General features: G+C 35.8%; 1 protein-coding gene across 1 annotated transcript in view; it reads left to right on the top strand.

Annotated features, from left to right (window-relative positions):
- RAB11FIP2 (RAB11 family interacting protein 2) overlaps positions 1 to 25,184 on the top strand; it is a 32,542-nt gene extending 7,358 nt beyond the window's left edge. Inside the window, exons 2-5 of the mRNA XM_009087149.4 lie at positions 4,322 to 4,764; positions 5,447 to 5,906; positions 16,984 to 17,029; positions 20,606 to 25,184. Of these exons, the coding sequence (XP_009085397.1) occupies positions 4,322 to 4,764; positions 5,447 to 5,906; positions 16,984 to 17,029; positions 20,606 to 20,833 (1,177 nt within the window). The 3' untranslated portion in view covers positions 20,834 to 25,184. The remainder of the gene's footprint in view (positions 1 to 4,321; positions 4,765 to 5,446; positions 5,907 to 16,983; positions 17,030 to 20,605) is intronic.
- Positions 25,185 to 25,594: the final 410 nt, after the last annotated feature.

Raw genomic sequence — 25,594 nt, 5'->3', positions numbered from 1 at the left:
AGAAAGATGGGAAAATTCCTTCAATACTTTCCATTTTTGGCACTGTCCAGAAGACAGAGTTAGGAGATCATCTGTCATGCACAGGATGAATGTGCTGGCTGGAACACTTAATTCCTGTTGAAACTGGTAGATAAGTTACCCAGTGGTTTTGGAGGCTGTTAAACTATGTAATTAAGATGTAATTGAAATTAGGTAGTGCTTTTTCTTACCCATGCTGTCAGCCCATCCTGCTCACTGTTACATGGTGAGCAGAACAGACTGAGTGATGCTTCTTCAAAGGACAGAGAGGGACAAGACTTGGAAGTTTCAGATTCTGAGGCAGATTTGGAGGACAAATATAATCAGAAAAGGGGAGGAGAAAAACAGCTGAATGTCTGTAGATCACTATCTATTTAAATGAAATAGAGAGGCCAGGGTTTTGTAACTTGCTCATTTGTAATTGCTTATTTCAGTTTTCTCCTTCCCCCTTCCTGTCTGTCTTCCCCAAGGTGAGGGTTCATTACTGGTAATGCTGCTCAAGTTAGGTGAGTTTGCTTTTTCCACCCTTAGTTGTAGGTGTGGCCAGAATAAACTAATCTTGTCATGGGTAGAAAGTTGGCATGCTGCTTCACATAGGGGTTTAGCTTTTCAGGGCTGCCTGGTCAGCAGGATTTTTCCTATTTAGCCTTGCACCTTAAGCTTCTCTTTGCACATTCAAGAAAACTGTCAGCATGCAGAGGGGCAATTTATAGAATACTTAAAAGTAAAAATTAACAGAAGCCTGTGCAAGGCAGGCCAAGCCCTGAAAAACAGATGAGAGAAAGAAGCAAGGGTTGTTCTGATGGAAGCCATCGGGAAAAAGTTGAAATTAGAGGGTGTATGGAGGACATTGCCCTACAGAACATTTGAAGGTGAGAGCAAGAAGAATGAATGTGATTCCAAAGGCAATAGGGCTTCCTTTGAAGTTGGGAAAATTTGCCAGACTTTGTACAAGGTCTGTTTAAATAAAGACTGTCTGCAAGACTGGATGTAATATTTGGTTATTAAGTAAAAGGGCATCTGCTCTCATAAAAGCCACCCTGTTTTGTTCATGTATGTTATTGGCTATTTTCCTACTTTGTACAGGCTTTCTATAGAATAAGCTCATGGCAGCCTGACAAGTGGAGCATTTATTGTGGCTAAAAGTACTGTAAACAAAACCAAAATAGCAAGTTTTATTGGCTTTTATAATACATTTCAATTTTTTAAATTGGCAGTAGTATAGTGGAATTTAGTGTTTTAGTACCCAAATGTTGTTATCTGAAAACAGTGGACTTCATTTCCCCATTCTTTTTTCTCTCCTCTATAGAGCTGTTTTTTCTATTTGCTGCTCACGCCCATGTGTTGTTGAAACAGATTCTAATAAGAAACATTTATGGTCTTGCTCATTCACGTGCAGCTCCACATAAATGCTTTGCCTGCATTTGTTCTCATCTGTTTAAAAAAGTAATTAGTTGCCTTTGAATTTTGAAGAAAATCATGATTTGAGTCTGCTTCTCATATTGTCTTGTTATGAACTGAAGCATATGGAACCTTCATTATAAGTAAAACAAGATAAATTCTCCAAGGTAACAAAGAAACCTCCTTGAAATGCCTATGAAAATTAAATATCTGTCTTTCATACAAAGATTTGATCCAGCAATCATTATTCAAATAGAAATTCCATTGAAGACCAGAGGAATTTTTCTGGAGTAAAAGTTTGTGATTAAATTCTGTTGGAATCAGTAGCAGTGTTGAACCTGGTTCCAGCAGGACCTTCTGTTGTCTTCCTCGGGAAAAGAGAGTTTCTTTGTTTTCCCACTAAACTTATTTCTAATGTCAACTTCTTCCAGATATACTTTGAAAAGAAATGTAGAAGCTATGAAGGCAAGGTATTAGTTGTGGGCTTCTCTTTAAGAAGAGGTAAATGTCAAAATAGTTTGTGGCATTTGCCCTTAGCAGGTGGGTGCTGGTGATGACACAGCGTTGTTGATTGGTGATAAGAATGCCAATAATTGTTAAATAAAGTTTTAAAATTAAATACCTTCTTCCCCATAGCAAAAGATTAAGAATTTATGTCTTCTTGTTCTAAAACAAGTGTCATGGATCAATTTAAGGTTTTGCTCATTCAGAAACAGAAACATAGAAAAATTCACCAGTTTTATCGGAGATAGAGTATGAATGTTTGAACCCTGTGAGGAGAGGGAAAAAGAATGTTTTGTTACAGTGTAGGCTGAGATATTTAATTTGAATGTCAAAATGTGAACTCCTTTCTGCCTCCTACGTTTCTTAAACCACTCATGAGCCTTATTTGTGCTGGTGTGTATATTTAGTGTGTGGCTGAGGAGCTGTGGGAGCACTTTCTCAGGTCCAGGATGGTTTTTGTTTGGGTTTTTTATCTCCCCAAGAGCTGTAGGAGCAAGGCTTGCTCATTATGGCTGTGTACTGTTTGTATTTTTTTTAGGGAATATGTGAACATATTTTCTTTTAAAGAAGAGTTTTAATGAAAGTAGGCTATCTTGTCTTCCAGTTTTTGCAATGTTCTGTAGCACAAAGACAATTGGCTTTTGGTTCTGTTTTTGTTTTCTGTAACAACTCTATAGATGACTTAAAAGTGTTTCTGGAATCAGTTACCAAAGAATTGAAGCATTATTAACTAAAAGGAAAAACAATCCATCTTCTTCAGACACATATTCCAGGTTTTGTATTTCATTTAAAGTATATAAATGAAGTTACCTCACAACAGAAGAAAAGCTGTTTTCCTAAAGATTTAATTATCCTTCACCTGGTTTGAGCTTCTGAGTCTACTAGTCTGGATTTATATTGTTCATTGAGAGAACAGAGGAGGTCTGATTAATTATTTTGCTTTAGTATGAAATATAACATCTTGTGAACATCACAAAACAACATCAAAAAAAAAAGGCATAATAATACTTCTTATCCTTTTCTTATGTCTTTGGTTTGTCACTTCTGGAAGTATTTTCTCAACTGAAAACATGTAATCTCTGCCTGAAAACTTGATTACAGCTGTCACCTTTAAAATATATTTATGAAATCTGAAAATAAATTGAGGGCTATTTCTCTCCTTTCTTGACCTTTTTCTTATATTTGGCAGGATCAAATAATGTATGTGTAACTGTATAATCCATTTTATATCTGTGTTAATAGGCAAATAATTTCTTTTTCTCTCCAATTCAAAAGTTACCAGTGGTAAGGCACTGTTGTGTGAGTCTGTGTGCATTGATTTCTCCTGACAGTGGGTTTAGAGCACTTCTTTGGAGCTGGTAGATCTGAAATATGCCCCTGTGACCTTTTGAAATAGGGAAGGCTCTTGGTGATGGTTGTAGAGAAGGGACTGTGTGTTGGTCATTCATTTAGGTGAAGCTGTGGAGGGAGATTGAGCCATAATTCTGCAGATGCTTCCATGGGACAATGGAGCACAATAGGGAATGAATAAGACACTTGGATAATGATAAAGCTTTTGCTGGACCTGGCAAAGAAGCACACTCGGCTTTTTGAAACAGATGATCACACCTTTGATCTCTTTTCAGGGAGTGGGGATTTATGTCATGGTTCCAAAGGAAATATTTCTGAAGTTAATCCTGCTGGTGACCTGCAAAAGAGAGGATGCTGTTGGATACACCTACGTGTTCAGTTGTGTCTGTGGAGTTTCTGTCAGCATCCAGAGAGGCGGCAGTTGCAGAATTTAAATGGTGGCTGGCTGTTCAGGGCTCTCAGATATTTCTTAGCCAGTATTGCTGCAGTTGTCATAAATCTTAACCAGTGCTTAGAAGGAAGGAAAGAGGGGAAAATGTTTGCTAGTGTGTAAACCTGAGGAAAATCCAAGGAGACGAGGTTACTAGATCAAAGGTGCCACACAGAATACATTAATATACATCACTACTAAATAAAGGACACTTAAAGACTATTAAAAAAAAAAAAGTGTATCTGTATTTATAATTAAGTACAAATTCTCCTTCTTAAGCAGATGGAAGCCCTTAACTATGGTGATGTTTTGTCAGCTTCCAGAGTTGATTTTGATTTTGAAACAGGTGAAAACTGTAAAGAGCTTCCTCTTGCTTAGTTATTTAGTTTTGAAACAAATACAAACAAAGAAGTTTTTGTTGAAAACAAATATAAACAAAGAGGTTGGCTGTGAAAACAAATATAAACAAAGTTTTTTAGTGCAGGAATGGTTGAATCTTTGATACAGGATTTGGGTTTTCATACTATAAATTGTTCTTACCAGATGTGTTAACCAACTAACAGGAGTGTAATGTGTAATGAAAAAACACAACTTAATTTTCTCTCTTTCTCCTTTAAGGTGGTTTCCCCTAGAATCCAGACAAGGGAAGAGGACTAAAGACAGAGGAGAAATAAACGTCAATATTCAGTTTATGAGGAATAACATGACAGCAAGTATGTTTGATTTGTCAATGAAGGACAAAACCAAATCCCCATTTGCTAAACTAAAAGACAAAATGAAGGGTCGGAAAAACGATGGGACCTTTTCAGATACATCCTCTGCAATCATCCCAAGCACTCACACAGCTGATTCAAATCTAGAGGTGTGTAGTGGTGAAATGCAAATGAAATCAAAACCAAAAAAACCTTTCCTCTTGGGCCCTCAGCGGCTGTCCTCAGCTCACTCCATGTCAGACCTGACAGGACCCCACGTCTCCTCAGAGAAGATGAAATCCAGCACTGTTGGCTACACCCAGCTTTTCAGGCGTCAGCTGGAGTCCTTTGGTTCTGTTGATGAAGGGGGTAAGTAACACTCATGACCATTGCAATTACAGCTCTGCTGTTAGAGCATTCAGAATCTGTTGCTTTAGTTTATGAAGCACTTACACAGCCAAAATGTTAAGAAATATTGCTGGCCTATTTTTTTGTGCATTCTTTAATTGCTGGTAACTCATGATTGCTGTTTCTGAGCATAATAACTTATATTGCTCATGATGTATGACATTTTAGCATTGTCTCTTATTATGTCCTCATCTGAGAGTATATTGCATTCCAGAGGGGACTCTAGGCAAAATAGCATCTCGTGAGAAATAAGTCTAATTAAAAAGTCAAAAACTATCACCAAATTTTAAACCTGATTTATACAAAGAACTGAAAATACTTTGAATTGCTCAAAGTTATTATGCAACATCATACTATTGTCTCTTTCTGGAATGGCACTCCAATCATAGCTGTCTTCTCTGCAGAACTTCATTTTCATGCAGGAAGCAAAAATTTCCCGTGGTGCCTATCCATAAATATTTCTGAAACATGAAATCAAGGCCACAGCTGTTATTTTTTTTTAAATAGCTTAGTTAATCACCAGTGTTTTGAACTGAGGCTCGATTGCAAAGCTCCTAGATCTAAGCTAAAATGGGTTTTCTGCATGTCATAAACTGTGATATAGTGTCTCATTGATAATATACTAATGACAGATTGTTTGCAGGGAGTCTAAAATCTCCACACAGAAGGACATTAAGTGTTGATACTTCTAAAATGAGCCAACTTGACAGCACAGTTGATGAAACTGCACTTGAAGCACAAAATGACCCATTTAATGTGAGTGCTTCATTACCCCAAAAATTTGCTACACTGCCAAGACAGAAGAATCCATTTGAAGAAAGCCCAGCAACGTGGGATCAAAACATAAGTCTGTTCTCCAAACCTGTCGAGATCAGAAAAGAAATTAAAAAAGAGAAAAAAGAGAAAGTTAGTCTTTTTGAAAGAGTGACTGGAAAAAAAGATAGCAAGAGGTCAGATAAACTTAGCAATGGGGGATCAGAGAGTTCTAGTGACTTGAAATCACCGAGTGCGTTTGGGGAAGCTCATCAGGAGAGTTTTGATTATGATTCCACTAATCCGTTTCTGGCAAGCTTCAAGCCTACAAGCATGTTGCCATCTTCAAGGTAGGTTTTTGCTGTATTTCAATCTGATATCTTGAACATGTTATATAAATGAAAATGTGAAGTATTGAGGAACACAATCTTTGTGCTTTATACACATTTATATCAGTATCTAAGTATGTTACAAACTTTTTATATAATTTGATTGTTTACTACTTTGTTTTGAAGTGACTTTTTTGTTATTAATATGTGCTGTGAAGGTTCTTGGGTTCTTGTGTTTGTGGAAGACCTTCTTTGTGCTTCAGAATGGGCTCTCCCTGAAGTCCTCTGCTTTAACTGATCATTTGTTGCTAATTTATTACATTGCCCTAAGTCAGGTTTTGAGAGGGAAGGGTCTCAGGTGTAAGGGGAAGAGGAAACTGACTAAATAAGAGTGGTGCAAATGGGATTAGTGAAAAGAAATCCTGTGGATGTCACTGTTTGGGGGGGGGGGGGCAGGAACAAAGGAGTATTCAGGTTCTATATGTTAGAGTACAAGAATTAAAGAACATTCTGTTTCTAAATGGGAGCACCCACATGAACTCTTATCTCACTTGAATCCATTTGGCTCACTGAAGCTTTGCTGAGTTCTGTGCATTGAAATTGTTCCACGAGGCAGCAGTTTATGTCTTGAGCAGAATGAATTAAGTTACAGAGCTGCTAAGGAACTTTGATTTAAATAATCCATTTTAATCTTTGTTTGTCTATCAATGCTTTACTTGTTTTCCTTAAGAAAAAGTGTAACCCACTTATAGTTTCCTTCCTGGGTTTTGTATGCTAGTGAGAAAGATAATCTTGGCTGTCTGTCTCTCTTTATACATGCATAAATATCTATATATATATGTATATATTTATGTACACTGCCACCCACATACACTGTTCACAATAGATAAATGTTTGAGAAATTAATTAACTTTTATTCCTTTGCATTCTTTTTTTTTTTTTTTTTGTATATAAATGACAGGAATTAGCAATCCTTACTTTTTCAAGGTAATCATTCATTTCTATGTAATTACTTAAATTTGGTAGAAAATGCAGCTGAAATTAAAATGCTTCAAACTGGAATCTAAAGGCTGTAAAATCAATCACTGTTTTAAAAGGAAAACATAGTTCTAGAAAATTCACCTTTTGCTGTGTATTAATTCCTTGATTAATGATATGAGTAGTTTCTTTAAAAAAAAATGGTTTTTAATGTCTTGTTTTCTTAGAAGAGAGGGATCCTGTTGTGTCCCACCTCAGTTTTCTCCATGGGTTAGAATGCATGCACTCCTGATTTAAACTTAGAATCATTTTCTTAACAAAACTAATAATGGATATGAATTAGGGAAATGAACTGAAATGGAACTGCCTTAGAAAAGAATTTGTTGCTGGAAGCTCATCTGATCTCAACAAATTATCTTCTTAGTACCTTCCATGAGTCCAGACAGTTCCTAGTGTCTTAAATGACATGTTTATAGACAATCTTAGGGGTTTTTTTATTTAATGAAGTATTTCTCTGGATTAGTATAAGGTTGGGTTGTAGCTTGGTTTGTCAGAAGTTAAACTTCCATTTTAGTAAGTTCCTCTAAAGAGAAATAATTCAAATAACAATTAAAATTGCATAGCATTTGTTTTTTTTTAAATGAAACACTGTATTCAGGCAGATGCTAGATATAACTAGTGAAATCTTTTGAAGTTCTTGAATGCAGCAGATCTTGATAAATATAAAACTTAATGGTAATCATGATGGACTTTCTTTCTTTGTTTTGTGATTAAAAAGCTCATCACAGTGCCCATTCAGAAGGACTCTAGTAATTTGTTTCTGTCTTTGTGTGAGAGTCCCTTTTACTAGTTCTTGACTTTTATGTAAACATAAATTTTGATAAGACAAATTGGTATTATTTAATTTTCAAAAAGCCAAAACAGTAAACATTCTGACCTTTTTTGTGAAACAGATATTATGACATAATGTGTAGCATGCAATAAGTTAACTTAGGAGCTCTTGATTTTTATATATTCCATTATGATGTTCTGTGTGAACCATTTAGACTTAGTTTACTTTCTTCCAAATGTATCTTATAGAATTATTTTCTTTTGAAGTAGAAACTAATACAAAATGTGCATATTTATTAAGTTTACAGTTTAGGTTTACCTTTTATCTATGGAGGATTTCTCAGATGGAATCCATTTTTAATTTTTTGAACTTCAGTTATACTGAAGAAAGGATTTGTATGAATATGTGAGTACAAAATAAATGAGGCTGGGTAACAAATTCAGTATGCAGAAGGCATAGACAGGGAATTTAGTCTTTGGGTTGTTTCTTATTTACTCAACCTGCTATTAAGCTCTTTTGGATGAATCCCATTTCTGCAGGTAAACCAGGCAGTATATTTTTATGAGGGTGTGTCCAAAATTAGTTGTGGATCAGGTATTTGCTTTGCAGGTGGATCTCCCACTTAACCCCACTTAGCTGGGCCTTGGTTTGGGTGATGGAACATCCTGAGCTGATGAAATCCCACTGGAGGATGAATTCCAGGAGCACACTGGAGCCATAAAACACCCAGTCTGTGGGACCAGGCTGGACGCATAGAAAAGTGGAAGGAAAAAAACCAACCCATAGCATCCCTCCCTCAAAAAAAATCCACCAAACCCAGCTCCTTCATGGTAGTGGTGTGACTGTCACGTTCTCAGTGCTGGTGAAGCCACAGCTCTAACCTTAGGGGGAAGCTTTTCAGTGACTTTGGTGAACTTTGGGTCAGGCTTAAGTCCATCCTAATTAATTGTGGTTGGTAATGTTGAGTGAGCAGTGACAATGTGGAGGACAGCAGCTCATGACATCAGCTGGGTGAGCTGCTCAATAGCCCTTCACCAGCCCGTCCTGCAGTGCTTGGCTGGCTGGCTGCATGCTCTGTCACTAATTACTCCTGCTTGCTAATTAAACAAATGAAGATAAGTACATCTTCCACGTGTTGCTCGGCTGCTGATCCAAGAATTATAGAAGTAGTTCAGCAACACTTGTAGGATATTTTTTCCAAAAGTAACTATGCCAGGATTATTTGATTTTTTTTAATTGCTATTATTTATTATTGTTGTTTCAAGGAGGTTTTAGAAGTATTTTGGAAAAGGAAAACAAAACATGTTTGGTTTATTTATGATACTTATTGACAGGAAATCCCAAAATATGGACCCCTAATTTCTATTAATCTCTGATCTGGCAAAATTGTTCACTGGCTTTGGCTAAATCTGTAAAATAGGGCTGATACTTTGCCTCCTGCAAATGCTGAGTGGATAAATGAGTATTTTTAAAGTGTTTTTATAGATATGACATAGCAGTGTTACATAAGTGTTAAGACTGGGGGTTCCATTGTCTGTTGTAGGCATAGAGATATTTATGAGCTGATTCCTTGACAATTTAAAAATGTAGGAGTTTCACAGTGAAACAAAAAATGCTGGTTTTGCAAATACTACAAAATCTGTTAGTTCCAGAGGTTTTGTATCATACAGCCAATGAAGAATTTTTAATCAAACAATGTCTAGTGCTCTTAGCCAACATTTACCAATAATGATTTTGGTTTTGTACTTCTTAATGCACTGTTTTGAAACTTTTACCCAATATTGCCTAAAATTGCACTCATTCTTACAATTACTGCTATTGTGGCTCTCAGGAGGTTAATTTGCAGTCAGAAGCCACGTGGCTTTTGTGTTGAACACAGTTAAAGAAACTGAGGGTGCTCCTGGAAAACAAAGATTGTTTTGTGCCATAACCAAAGCTTGTGCATCGTTTTTCTGAAATTGTTTTTGTTTAGGAAAATACATGGCACTACACTACAGGCTAATAAACTGATGTGAAAATTTCTCAATTTACACCACTTGACAAGTGCTAAAAGAAAAGCATCTTTAATTTTAATGTGTTATTAGGACCTTTTTAGAGAGATTGTACGAGTTATTAACAAGGTCCTCTGAGACAGGAGACGGGTAATTAACAAGACCTACAGAAAAGGAGTTTAGGTAATTAACAAGATCTCAGGCACTGGACACAGGGAGACAAATAGTCCAATATTTAAAGCTGACAGGTTGTTACTAGTCAGATCAAATTCCAGATCTGGGAAACTGGATTGGTAAGTGTTTGGGAGCTTTAAACATTATATATATATATATATATATGAAAAATATATACACATACACAAATAATGTCTGTGTCTGTATATACACATATTTGTATACAAGAGAGAGACATTAAAAAAAAACCCTTTCTAAAGCAGCATTTCCTTGACCTAACCATTGTTATACTTCATAGAAAAGAAGATAAAGCTAGTGGCTACATACTGATTACACTTTATCTCAAGTTCTGGCAATAAGTATGTTACATTCTTAGCAATGTGGAAGATGGAATAGTGGAGGAGAAAGGAACTTGTGTCTTACTAGCATTCACTGTAACAATTACACATAATGCTTATGTTTATAATATTATCATGGGTGAATTGGAGCATAAATTATGAAAATATTACTTAATTTTTCTTTTATGTTTTCTAACTGCTTCAGCAGTTTTTCAAATTTGTAACTCAAATAGGAAAAAACACCAACCCAGTCCTTCAACTCTTGTGTCTTTCTGCTTGTAGTTTCTGAATGTGGTGATTTTCTTCTGCCTCTCTCCCACCTTCGTCACATGTGGCTGTTAGAGCTGCCTGTCTCCTCAATGTCACATGTTCCAGACAATTCAGGGACTGCAGTTTTGGTTTTTTTTGCCCATTGGAGGCAATGTTTGAAATAAGCAATGGCTCTGTATTTTGATATGGCCACGAGTGAGGTGCCATGAAAACAGGAGGGTTTTGAAAACAGTGATGTGTTTGGATCATATTAAATTGTTAAGTCTGAAGAACAGCTGATGTCTGTAACATTTTGAATATGTGATGGACAGGTGGTTACAGAAGCTTTTGCAACATCCTAGTGTTCCTCTGGGTTCCTGCTTCTCACTTGAGCTGTGACAGTAGAGCAGCTGCCAATCTCGAGTGAGCTGAAGTTCTAAAGTAAAACCTGTTATCCCAAACCACAGTGAGGGTGAGTTATTAGTGCAATAACTTCAGCATAATCAAAGTCACTGTTAAATGGTTTCAGTCTTGCAGAGTTACTGGCAACAGCTCCATTGGAATGAACCCCAAAAGTTGCCTGATGAGAGCAAAGGATTGTAGTGGCTGTGTATTTCTCTGCCAAATAGGAAATTCAGTGTACAATGCAATTTACTCTGCTTTTCACATGCCTTTTTCAGAAATGTTGCTCTCTAGGTATTGCTGTGCTTGCTAAAGCAATAAGGTCTGTTAAGACTTTTTAGCGCAATTATTTCTTGGTTAGTAAAGGAATGACATTAGGTAATTATGGTATTTTCAAAATTTTGTTTCCTCTGTCAGCGTTAGCATGTCTTATTTTAAGAACAGTGTACTTCTGTATTGCTTTTCTTGAAATGAGTAATTTTTTTTCAGTTCTCTACTGAAATTTGACTAGACCTTAGTCACCTGTGATCTCCAGTCTAGGTAGAATATTGGTGGACTATGACAGTACTTTAATTTTACTCTAGACTAATTCAGTGTGGTAAAGCTGTCAGTGGAACATTATTTCAACAAGAGAAATAAGAGAAATACATTGATGGTACATGAGAGGTAAAGAGAAATTACAAAACAAGCTAAAGTCATGCAGAGATTCTTGGTCTGTCATGCCAGGACTGTTGTCATCTGATTTAAAAGATTACTGCATGTGATAAGAGAACAATGAAATCTTTTGCAAAGCTCCTGCAAAGCATTGGTCACAGCATTTGGGATATGTCTAAGGTGGGCTGGAGCAATCAACTCTTTGAGGGATATTGTAGAAATACTTGGTATTAATCTTGACTTTTGCAGACTCCTCACCAGCAATCAGTCACTCCTAATGATCTGACTGTTTTAGGAATACTGTTAGGAAAGTTCATCCTGCTGGCTGCATGACAAGATTTTTTCAAGCTCTCAATGTCTCTTGGTGCACATTAGGGCATGTGAAATCTTTTTTGAGAGGATGCATGAGGCGTATTATCTTTCCCAAGGGAAAATGCACTGCCTGTTCTATTTCATTTTAAAAAAGAATAATTTGTTCTATTGTTTCTTTATTAATAAATGCAGAAGCTATGTAAAAGCAATGCACTTTTTTTTCTATCTCATTATAAGAACTAAGGATTAGTTCTACTCTTTTAATAATTCAAAAATGGATCTGTAAGTTTCAGTACAAAATGTGATTTTGGGATTGTTTGATTTGTTTGTTTGTTGTTGACTTAGTGATCTCCAATAATAGGGTCTTCCAGTGGAGATCCTGGCACAACTTTTAGTCTAGCAGTTCTTTATTGGTCTCTTGAGAAAAAAAAACTTATTTGCTATAGCATAACTCCTAGTAAAAGGAGAAATATTTATATACTTAGAATTCTAACTAATCAAGAAAAGGTAGTGAGAGCCACAAAACCTGATCCTCTTTTTGTGTCCTCCTGGGGTTACCCAAGCTCCAAAAGGCCACAGAACATGGCTTGACAGCAGAGCAATTTATACAGTGAAGTGTCTTAAGTGATGTTCCCCAGAATCTAATTGCAAACTAGATGGTAATATGCTTTTTCTGTACTTGTTTAGCTGCCAGACAAGACAGTCATTCCTTCTCAGAATATAAAGTGAGCTCTGCATTGCCAGGCACAGCAGGCTGATATTCTATGGAAGGCTAAGTTTCTGAATTTCATTAACTGTATCTGATTTTATTCAGTTCTTTTGGTTTTGGTTTGCTTTTTTTATTTCCTCATGCAATAGTAATAACCTAAACGGCATCCTAATATTTCAAGATTTTGATATATGTTGTGAGAATCCAAAGAAAAATGCATAAACACTGGAGTCAGAATCAGTCCAAAGACCGAGAAGTAGGATAGGAATAGGAATTTCAACTCTAGTGAAAAATGAGTATGGCAGAGCTTTGCTAATTACCTGTATGCATAGACATTCCATATTAAAGGAGAGAAACTGAAAGCTCACACTTAGCTCATTGGTATAATGGATATTTTACAGAATGTTAACATAAATTTTAATACTTTGAATAGTAATGATTAATTTAAATATCCTAATTTTAATTTCTAATAGTATACACTACTATTAGATTAGTTACTACTATCATATAACTAATAGGAATAGCAAATGGTAAGTAAAAAGCTTTTGGTCCTTAAGAAAATACTCTCAATGGAGCAAATGTAGGAGTCTGATTCCCATTCATTATGTTGTCAGACTAAATGGCACTAAAATGTTTAAATCAGTTATAAGAAAGATTTGCTAAAGATTGTTTTAATCTCTAGGCATTCAGAAGTTAAATATTTATGCAGCCACTAGACCTCATGTTTGAATTTTTAACTACCATTAAATTTCAATATACAAAATTGTAAGATGGAGTCATAAACTAGAGCTTGTGGCGCATCCTGAACTCAACTCCACCATATTCTTCCTATACAAACTGTTAATTATCAACATGCAATGGAAGTATTAAATTACCATTAAAAAGTGTTATCAGAAAAAAAGTTTCAATTAGTTTTCAATTAGTTCTAATGAAATGCTTTTAAATGGAAAAAATAACAATAAAGTACAAAATAATATACTGGCTGTGACTATGAACTAGTAAACCCAACCACTCTACAGAATCAGCCCTGCAGTATATCTGTCTTTATTATTAGTTTATATTATTTTTATTTCTCGTCACTTTCTCCCCTCAGGAGCAGAACAATAGAAAAGGGTTCTCAGCTCAGATGAGCTAAAATTGAAATCTAAGCCAATAAAACCCCAGAAATTCAAACAGACTTCACTATTCAAGAAAATGTAAAAAGAAAGTTATGTCCAAAGCTGTAAAATAATGTGGAGCAATAAAATAACGGTTATGATTTAATCTGGTAAAAATGTCTATTATATAAAGTAACTGTCAAGGACACTAATTGAATTCCCAGATGAGTGCAATGGAGGATGGGGCTAATTGTGCTGGATTGGAGAAGCCTGTTCTGCCTAGAGAAGGGTAGGGGGGATGTGCAAGATGGGGGCTCAGTGCCACTTTCATCATCCTACTGCAGCTGATTTTTAATCTGTGCTGGAAGGATTTGCCTCCCTGTTAGTAGCTCCGTGAAGGTGATTTGAGAGAATGAAAATTTATTACTGGTAAGAGACAAACTGTTAAAAACCAGTATGAGACATCACCTGGAGGCACATAAGGCACATGAAAAGTCCATTTGTTAGAAAATAAATACCTTTTTTACTTGTAAACTGAGCAAATCTAGTTTGGGTATAATTGACAAACAATAATTATAGAACCCCACAGTGCCAGTTTTTCACAATCACTGTTCACAGTAAACCTCACTCAAAAGAACCCTACAAAAATCCAAAAAGATACTTTTTTTTCCCAAGCTGTGAACATGGGAACTTCTTCCATAGCAGGAATTCCCTGTCAGTTTATGGAACTCTGGGAAAAAACCCCAGAGACTGGATTATAACTAATACTATCACTATCAACTGCGAGTGTAACACAGGAGAAAAGAATGTTATTTTTTAGAATTATTCAGATCAATGATTTCAGAATGCTTGTAGGCTGCTCAAAGGAAGCTGGTGCTGCTTGTACAGCATGGGCTGCAGTCCTAGAGGCCTGTTTTATACAATTTTTGCCAATAATTGAGTTAGGGGTCGATTATTGTAATGAAATTTAAATTAAAAAATAAATGCTTCATGAATTTCAATACACCAAACAGACAATTCCACCAACTGTTTGCATTCATAATTTTATAGGATTTTTTTTGAGGTGTTACCTGCCCCTCAGACAGTGAAATAGGGGTGCAGTGGTGGGAATCTGCATCTGCTCACACTCACCTCGGGCTGGAGCACTGGCAGGAAACCTTGCAGGGCTCAGCAAGGCTGACGAGCTCCCACCTTACTCAGCAGCCCCTTTGATTTAGAATAATGTTACTATATGCAGTCTTAGCACCTGCTTCTTCCTTGAGAAGCAGTATATTTTCTATTATGAATCTCCTTAAAGTATGAGTAAGAGCCCTCATAGCATTTGGGTTTTTATTGGGGAATATTTTAATAACTTTTCCTTTTTTTTTTCTGTAACTGTATTCAAATTTCTTCTTGCAAAATACGCAGATGTTCTCTTTTGAAACTGCAGTTATGATGTCCACAATTTTGCAGAAATTATTGCAGGTTTTTTACTGCTTAAAAAAACCCCAAACAACTAGTCCATATTGCCAGTGATTTATACTTCTAATTTTGAAATGCAGCTTCTCATAGTCAGAACTGCTGCTTTCATTTTAAACTGCCACTACGAAAAGGAGTCCCAGAACTTATTTCACAGAAACTAAAAAGTCATTCAAGGCAGTGAAAGATCCTGCTTTTTTAACCTTTCAGAAAGCCCCCCAGTTGAGCAGTCAGGCTGCATTATTCTATATCTTGTCTAACATGAGGAAACAGTCCCAAAAGAAAGATATCCCAAATTAACGCCACACTTCGTTAAATAGAGACATTCTTGGTTTTCACCAGGCTAATTCGATCCAGTTCAGTTAACTCATTTTTTTTGTGCTGGGATCACGGAAGGCAGCCATGAATGGAGCGAGTTCATCATGAGTTTGACACATCAGAGTGGGGCTGAAAGGAGGCTGGGAGGGAGGGACCCTGCCTTTGGCTGGGCAGACAATGCCCCATGAAAAAGGCTCCTCATTCAAAAGGGGTCTCCAGCAAACGGGGCAGACTGCTGGGGATCACTGTTACAGACAGGTAGAATGGGAATTTGCCAGGCTTAATGACACCTCTGGGTGTCTGCTTGTGACTGTTCCTCTAATCCAGTCTCTGTCAAATACCCTTGGATGGTTTACAGGATTGCTGTGTGAGCAAAAGTTTGCCTGTTTGGAAATTTAAAATTGTGTACAGAATTAAAAAAAAAAGTTTTAAAAAAGATTTTTTAAAATAAAAAAAAATTCTTGGCAGAAAAATATAATCATCATTTATATTTTACATCTTTTAGTTCATAAATTTATATATATATTTTATGTATTTTTAGTTCATACATTTTTTGCCCTTCCACTTTTACACCATGAAATATGTGGTTTATAAATTCAGATAACAGAGTGGTGAGCAGTGACAAAATACATGTTCCCTAATACAAAATATCTTCACAATTAAAAAAAAATATATATATGTGTGTATGTATGTTTTTGTAGCTCTCAGTCACACATCACTCTCAAAGCCAGTATATGCAGTCTAACAAAACAGATTCTGTGTTGTGAAAGAATGTGCCTGCTGTGGTGCTACCAAGTAAATAATATTTGTGAGCCATATCCAGATTCTGAATACATTTTTGGAGAATTTTTTTCTCTCCAAACTTGCTGTAGCAAGTACATAAGAACTCAGCATCACTGATTTTTAAAGATACTTGCTAATAATTACGCCAGCCTGGATGGACAATTTCTTAAGCCTGACATTTAAACAGTGGCTGTTTGTATCAGTATCAAACACATTATGAAAGAGCTTTCCTTTCTGGATATGCACAATAATCACCAGGGTTATAAAATAATCTATTATTTACTCAATTTTAAGTACAAAATAGATGACAGAAGATGGCTTTTCAGCCCTAAGCTGGTGATCTCACTGGAATTTCTGCAGGAACTTTGTCCTCTAGGAGCTGCCATGAAAGGTGGGAATATGTGTTAGTCTGTAGGGTTTGGTTGTTGGTTTTTATCAGTCTCATCCCAGGGATCTCTTTCTAGGATATTTCATTTAAAGTAGTACTCTGTTCTTAGAAGCTCAAGCTAAGTCTAGAGATAAGAGGAGAGATAAGGAAGCCAAATCCATAATAGCCTTTCTTGCATTTTTTAATTAGTTATTCAGATTTGATGACAAAAAGAATATGAAAAATACAAAGAATTGTGAACAAAGAATATATTCAAATTTCCTTAATTTCTTAAATTTTCTTTTCCTAAGTTTAACAAATCAAAAAACTAAACCATATTAAATACTTTGTAGCTGTGTGTCTAATTCAGCAGATGTTTTGTTCAAATAAGTGTGCCCTGCTAATATTTGTTTGGTGTGGTTTTTTTTCCCCACAGTTTTAATGTGAATCCTTCTGGCTCTGAGGATCTCAGGAAAAAAACGGTGAGTTATGAAATGTCATGGAAAGCCATCAGTAAATGCCAGCTAATTGACACTTTTATAAGCTTATAAACTTTTGTTGTTTTTTAACCTCTTATATGGAAATGTTGGGGTTTTTCTTTTTCTTTTTACATATCCAGAAAACCTAAGTAGAAAAGGCTTAATGTAAATTTGGAAATAATAAAGAGTTTTGAACTCAGTATGGAGCTTAGCTGTGACATGTTGAAGAAGGAAATATTAGTTCTTTGCACAAAAAGTAAAAGAACCCCCAAAACATGAATTTAGGAGTGGTTTAGATGACTCTAGAAAAGGAATGGTCAGGTGAGGAACTCTGCATTAGGCAGTGAATTATTAATTGACCAGACAGGGGCTTAGCATCACTATAATCAGAGACTTGAGGACAGTCTCTAGAAGGCAGATCAAAATTAAAACTATTACCTGATATATTGTAGGATTAATAATACACATAATAAATGAACAGATGAAAATACTAAAGAATAGAAATACTAGAATGTAGTACTGAAATGCTCTTGTTTTGAAAAGCACTGAGAATAAATTGTGTACTAAGAAGAGACAGAAAATAATCCACAGATTGCCTGGACAGTGTCTTTGTTTGAAGGAAAATGTGGTCTTAGTAGAATTTATTCTGTGAATAGATGACATCTTTAAAAGTGGGTTTGTTTTCAATCTCTAAAATATATAGAAAACAAGTTTCACAAGCAAATATGACTTTGTACTGTTTGTTTTCTGCTGGTTTATGTAAATGATTTGTAATAACATTTGATGTTATTGTAAATGCCCAAGTTTTTATAATGTAAGTAGCTGGTGGGAGATGTCAGAGTATTTGAAGGCTGCCTTTGATCAGATAGTAAACTGAATTCCACCAGGCAGTTACTTAATCTCTGACAAAAAGAGACATCAAAAAATTGATTTAACTTAGCAGCCATTGTCTATAAAGTAACCATAATTACAGTTTCTATGTGCTTGCAAATGTACTACTGCAAATCATGTCATTTATTGCTGGTAAAAGCATCGGTTTAATTCTTTTAAGAAATAAGATGTGAATTGTTTTATTTAAAGGATTTAAAGGTGATAAAAGAAATCCTTGATGATTTTTCTTTTGGAATACCAGCCACCCTAAATGGCTGTTATAGGATTATGAGGTGGTGCTCATTTAATGCAAAATACAAATTAGGTGAGGAAGAAACTCTATCTCAGCCATAGTTTTGAATGAAACCATTTGAATTTCTTTTTAAATATTCAGGATTGCTTTCTAAGGTGTTTGAAGTAATTTATTATTAGATTCTGTAATATTAGCCCTCACCTAGTTATTACATTTCTTCCTTGTGCATATTATTTAGTAATTATGTTTGTATGTCTTCTCCTCTGATGCCAACACCTGTCTCTGAAAGCAGTGTTTAAATGGGAGCAGTAGCCAGTTGAAAGGGCAGTGTGAGCTCTTTAAGGCCTAATTAAGAACTGAAAGGAAGATGAAGTAGTGTGGGACAAAAGATGTGAAAGTAGCTTAGATGACATTCCCAGAGCAGAATTCCTCATTAGAACAATGAGGAGATGATCAGGGATTGCCAGGCCTTCATTTTATCTGTCCTTTCCTGTGGCTGGCAGTGTGTACCCCAACAGGGGTTTGTAGATGAGACAATCATTCTTTGCGTGGCTTGTTTAGAATCTTTTATTTTCCCTTAATAATTCATTATAAGATTATTCTTATGCATTAAAACTGTGGTGTCTATTTTTTGTAAAGAAATAAGTGTTCCTTGTACATTTAAGTATTACCTACTGGCTCAAGCTGAACATACAAAATCTTCTTAATTTTAACAATATTAATTTCTAAATGCTAGCATACTTCTGCTAGAATTTTCTTGCATAATTAAGACATGTATGGAGCATGTATATGACAAAACATCTTTAATATATATATATATTACACACAATTTTCCAGTAAACTTGATTGCATAATTAAAGTCATCATTGCACCTTAATTCCTGTTCCTTTGCCAAATCAGCAAATTAGGCAAACCCTATATTTCAGGCATGTAAATGTTAATGGTATTTTCTCCAGTGTGTAGAAAAATTTAGAAAAGAGAATAAAATTTAATAAAGAGAAAGTTTTACTTCCTTCTTATAGAAGAAAATGTGCTAAGAATATGACCACAAAGTGGAGTTACTTTCTCTTCTATACTTGTTGAAAATGGATTGCTAACCAGTTGATAAATTTCATCAGGTTAGCCATTTTAATAAAGTGGGAGTTACTGATTACTTACAATCCCTTAACTTGGTACATTTAAAATACTGAATATGCATCCATAAGTGTGACACTTAATGTCTCAAGTGTAGAGAGAAACCCTTAAAAGCATATTTTTGTGAGCTACTGTTAGAGTATAATTGATGGGGAGAGCTGATCTGTCACACTTCAGCCTATTTCCAGGGCACCATCACTTTTAATTAGGTTCCTTTGAAAACTTTGGCCAGCTGCATATTTTAATGGGTCGACATGTGCCAATGTGCAAATATGGAGCTGCATGGAAAGAAAAGAATGGGGCATGGAAAAGGAAGGAGTATGACTATTATGTGGTGTGCTTCTTAGCTGTGCAAGCTTTATAATTTTTAATGACATACTTCTACTGTAAACAAAAGCTGTCTCGTGTGCCCTGTTAGAAGTGCAGGACTTTGTAGGTTCCATATCTTCTAAATGTTTTCATTTCTGAATGAGATGAAGCATACTGCTTAACATGTCTAACAGTGCTGATACTTTTATAAACCAACACACAAGAAGACATTCAAGTTTACAGTCTTTAGGATTACATGTTGTCGTTTTTAAGATGACTAATTTGTCTGTCTCTACTAATACCTGCACTCACTGAGTCATCAGAAATCATTACAGAAACAATTCTACTGCTTAATTCTGGGCCTCTCCTGCTTTAAAGCAAGCAAGGTCTTTTATAAGTATACATTTATTTCTGCCTTAATTGCTCTGGTGCAAGTAAGATGTAACCTTTTACCTTCACCTGCAATTTAAAATTGAAAGTTTTATTATGTGATTTAGAAGCCAAGGCCTGGAGAACCACTGGTGACTACAAATGTGAATGTGAAAGACAGATGAGGGCTGATGTCATTTAGAGCTGAATAAATGCTTTGCTGTGATGCTCTCCAGAGGCAAAGACTCAGAGAAGTTACAGTAGGAGTTGAATTCTCAGGGCTCTTCTCTTGTTATTCCGTTATTAAAGGGGTTGGATTCCCAAAATGGACCTGCCAGCTGTTGTTGTGGTCACTGCTCTTATGGTCACTAACTCTGACACACTGACTGTGTCCACATCACTGAGATTTTTTTTCTGAGATGATAGAGTGGGAGATGTTCATCCAGCTGGGCAGCCCATCTCCAGTTGTCTGCTCCAATGAGGGGTGCTGGAGGGAAAAGCACTGCAGCAGAGGTGTTGCTGAAAAAAATTGCTTTTCACATCAAGAGATGCACATGAGAAACACAAAAAGCAATAACCAATTAATTTTCTGGAGACTCTAAACTGCTTAATAAAATCTGGTGTTTTTCTACACTTACCTGTAGGAAGGAAATCCTTTTGATGCCACTGCAGGATACCGAAACCTCACTTATGAGGAGGTTCTGCAGGAGCTGGTGAAACACAAGGAGCAGCTCAAGAAGAAGGACAGCCACATCCGAGAGCTGGAGGATTACATTGACAATCTGCTGGTGCGGGTGATGGAGGAGACCCCCAGTATTCTCAGAGTGCCATATGAACCTTCTCGGAAAGCTGGCAAATTTTCCAAAAGCTGAGATAGTGCTGCTTTCTGCTGAATGCATTAGTGGAAGGAGATCACACTTTAATGTTTTGTCTTCTCTTCATTCCTTTTCTCCTAAGAAACTCCAGCAAAATGGGGAGGAGGGACAATGGCGTGGGTTTTTTCCTTTAATTTTTTTAATCCAAATACTAGCAGGGGCTGCCAAAAGTTGTTTTATGTTAGATTACTTAGGTAACTTTTTTTTTTTTCTTTTTGAAAATACATTTAGGTACAGAATACTTAATGATACATAATAAATATGTCCATGCAGTTTATATAATGGCTTAGTGTTCACCATGTGGCAGTTTCACCAGAGAAGCCTGTGCTGTTATGAATGTTTTCTTGAATGATTATCGGTATTAGGCAAATACATTGTTCTTTTTTTACAGCATGCCATCAAGACCACTGTTTTCAATCCAGTGTAGTACTCTACTAAACCTAAGTGTGATTTGTTGCAATGGAATGTAGTCCTGCACATATTAGAGGCAAACAGTGATGCACAATCCTTGCAGAGTAAATGCTGTATTCTATACAATGTGCTTTTTCTATAACAATGTAAAAAAAAACCCGTGCCATTTCTGTCATGGCACATGCTGGAACCAGTTATTTTACACTTAAATGCTGAATTTTGTGTATGATGAGTGAACTTTGGTAGTGAGCTCATGACATAAAGTTGTTTTGAGGATCTTTTTGTATGAAGTTACTGCATGCTTTTTCATGTGTTAAAAGTACTTTGAACAGTGTTCACAGAGTCAGAGGTACAACTGGAGAACTCAAGTATGGAATAAGGAAATAAATACTTCTGTTCAGTCGAAGTCTACTGCCATGAAAATGTAGCAGAAATGGAGAGGCTGACTTAAATAGACATGATAAATCAATTTAAGGTTGAATTTTACATGATATATAGTGTCTTAACTTTTTAAATCTTATGACCACAAAGCATATGCCTTTAGACATAGGCCATGTTGCTTGAACACATATAGAGTACTTAGGCTTTTCATTAAAAATGTCTGTATTCCATGTAAATAGTTCTAAAAGTCAGTTCTCACTGAGAAAAATGAAAGAAGAATGTAGTAAATATCTTCCTGATCATTTAATATTTGTTTGTAAAATGATGTATGAAAAAGGTATCTGTTATTCAATGAGTTGGAAAAATATAGTGATGAAGGTACAATGGGAAAATACTCTAGGAGAACCCTCAAAATATTAAGATGAATAGATTTGAACTTTAATTTCCTTAATAAGAGTCTTACTTAGATTTTCTGTTGCTGTGAAACAGAAAAATGTTATTTAAAACATGTACAGAGAATATTTTAGATTTGGATTTAAGATAACCATCTTTTCTTCTCTTTCTGCACCTGATCTGTTGGGGTTTTTTACAGCACCATGACATGGCTGCTGCTGAGGTGTCCAAAAAGCTTGAAATTATATTCCAATTTTGTTGTTGTTGTTGTTGTAAAATATTTTAATACATTTTCATTTTTAAAACTGCAGAAATTGGTAATATCTTGAATACTTATATGTGGAAGGGTTGAGAAAGTTCTCTCTGCCTGCTTTTGATGTCATTAGTATTGTAGGACAGCACAGAAGTATTCTAGTTACAAAAAAAACTTCTTTGTACAAATATTCTCAGATTTCATTTACTCATTTTTTGGCTTTTTCTCCTTTATTTTCTTCTTTTATTTAGCAGCTACCTCCCAGTCCCCATTTAGCACTGTCCCTAAAATGTGTGCAGCCAGAGTTCCCAAGCCACCAGTGGGATCCCTTTGTGTGGATCCCTGTGCCTGGATGGATCCTGAGAGGTCCCAGCCCTGCCCAGCTGTAGAGCTCTGCATTTGTGTTTTGTAGTGCAGAAATCCATCCCCCACCTGGCAGTGTCTCTCTTGTCAGCCTGAGGATGTCTCAAGTTTGGGTACCTCAAAAACCACGTGAATGTTCTTTTGACCCACTTAAGGTCTCGACGACTGTAAATTTGTTATAATATATTCAAAGTGCCAAAGGTTATGCACTAGTTCATGGTATGCTTGCTGATGGAAGTTGGGGTTTACACTCAATTAGATTTTCTTTTTCTAATTAGACCAGGATGTGTTTCAGTTACTCAGTATTTCCATAAAAGTTCTTAAACATTTTCAAATGCTTGGCCAAAGCCAGTGGTTTTCTCCTGTTGTGGACTGGGAAATGTTCTGCAATAGTTTTGAATTCCACTAATTTTCAGCTAACTGGTATGAGACCATCTCTACTATCCACAGTGCTTAAATCACCCACACCAGTGAGGATTAACAACTGCACTAACCAGAGAATGTGCTCCAGTGACTTCTCACTTGCAAGCCAACTTATAATTATTAAAATGAAACTCTACTATATTTAGCACCTCTGAAATCACTTCTTTTAGAATGTAAATGTAGAATATCAAACTGCATAATTGACTAAAAGCAGATCATTTGACATATTTGCATACCAAGAACGATAAGCAGATTAAAGGTAGCGAAAAGATCAATTTTTGTGCATTAGTGAAGAAATTTAGTGAAGCTTTGAATGTGCTATCTAGTCTATCTGATCTCTGGTGAATAAAAGCACCTTTTGTTTCTAACAAATTGTCAAGAAAGAGGAGAGAGCAACAAATGCAATTTAGGAAAAGGTAAAGTTGCTGAGAGGCAGAATGGGACATTAAAATTATGAAGATATTTTTATAGAGTTTATAGGTAAAAATACAGGCTACTTTTGGAGCAATTCTTGAAAGGTTACATACACATCATTTTCTGCTTAGAAAGAAAATTTTGGCATTTTCCTATATTCTGAGATTATTTTTAAAAAGCATCTTTACCCCACATGTATTTTTTGAACCATGCAGCTTTCAAATTAAAACTTCTCATACAGAGTAACTTGTATGTTGAAAACAAAGGAAGTTCTGTTTTTCCCATAGGATAAAATTGTAGACTTTCTTGCAGATCATTTTAAACCCATAAAAACTTGCCACTTGTGATCAGTCTTTCTTGCCCTTTAAAATATAGGCATGAAAATTTTGAACATCTCTGTATTACTTTGATATTTTCTCTCCTAAATTAGCAAAAGAGTTCATCCATGCACGCACTATATTTTGAAATTATCCTTTGAAACAGCTCTGCCATGTATTTTGCTTACTTAAAAGGACAAATATGAAGGCCATACTTTAATGTTGTAAGTCAGAAATGTAAACTTTCTGCCATTCAAGAGGGATGTTTAATATTTATGTATGTTACCTCTTGCTGCTGTATTTTAAGTTTAGCTTGGTTTTCCACCTTCTAATGAATGTAGCATTCTCTCTAGATTATAACTGCATTTATTGCTGTTGGCTCTGTGTCAAGAACTATTTGTAATTTTCCAGCTGTGGAAATGCTGCCTTGTATTTAGAAAGGTTTCATGATTTGGGGACCTGATGAAAATCATGCTCATTAGATACTAGCCTGCATTTCTTTCTGTACAGGATGCCCCTTCTTGGATGCATCTTAAAACAAACAGAACTGCTGTCTTAATGTGTTTACTGCTGCACTGGGGGTTTATTTATGCTTCCAGCTTTAAAGAAAGATTATTGTCCTACATCAAGTATGTAAAGTGAGCTGATGCTTTTCTGCTCTTTGCTGTTGTAGATATGATAGAGGTGTTAGCTGGGCTTTTACAATGGTGAATTTAGAGCATGTTGACTAACTTGCCCTTCTTTGAAGTACTTGCTGGAGGATTATAGCTCTGCTGTGTTCATGATGCTAGATTTAAGGGTCTGTCAGCACTTTCAGTAGGAAACCCTATTTTCAGGGATTTGTAACTTAAAATTTCAATGCAGTCACTGGAAGTATTTAATATGCAATAGGTAGCACTTTAATCTGTTGATGAAGGGGTTTGAGATTTGTTTCTGTTGAAAAGGTCACGGTCTCCTAAAGCATGGTGGGCATTTGCTTTATCTTTTATAATTTCTATGTTGAGGAAGCCACTGTATGGTACAAGTGGTTGAGCCATTCCTATTCATCTTAGAAGCTTCCAGATGTATTACAGTGGATTATAAAAAGCTGAAGATCCAGGTTATATAGGAAGTCTGTAAAAGATAGGATCTCTACTTATAACTTAAGGGTTTTATTTTGTCTTGTGCATCAATGGTTGTTTGTCTACATTTAATAATGGTACAGAATCATAACTATATGCACTTGTGAGAACTATAGACTTAGAATGCATGAAAAACTTTATTTTTGTTCCATTATTGCAACTTCAGATCCTTTAATTTGATGAAAATGTTATCTTAATATTTTAATTTCTGTTCATTAAATAAATATTGCATGTCTAACACTAATAAAGCACCACAATGCACTACTGCAGTATTTATTGAATTGTGACATTAATCTGTGTTTTGCAAAGCATGTGACTCCTAAACTCCACGGTGTTAAGGCTCTCAGACCACAGAGAGGGGTATTTCCTTAGGGACAGCTCTAAATGAATATCCCAGATGTTTGCAGGGTAGCCATTAAGTGAAATCTCTCCAGTAATGTCCAGAGCTTCAAATTAGTGAAAAAAATGGTGCATTCTTAAATGTCCTAATCTGTATGTCTTTTTTAGGATGGTATCTGCAATCCCTTTAAATGCACTATTCCTCTGATGCCCTGGCTGTGTAAATATTACCAGGAGATCTTTGGCACTGCAGGCCAGAGCAGCATTTAGCATGAGAACAAACACTGCAAATTCTGATATGGAGAACATGACACATATTTCTCTTAATACTTGACAGAATAAA

This window comes from Serinus canaria, chromosome 6, assembly GCF_022539315.1.
Source record: "Serinus canaria isolate serCan28SL12 chromosome 6, serCan2020, whole genome shotgun sequence".
In the NCBI taxonomy this organism is placed as follows: domain Eukaryota; kingdom Metazoa; phylum Chordata; class Aves; order Passeriformes; family Fringillidae; genus Serinus; species Serinus canaria.
This window is presented reverse-complemented; position numbering and strand designations above follow the sequence as displayed.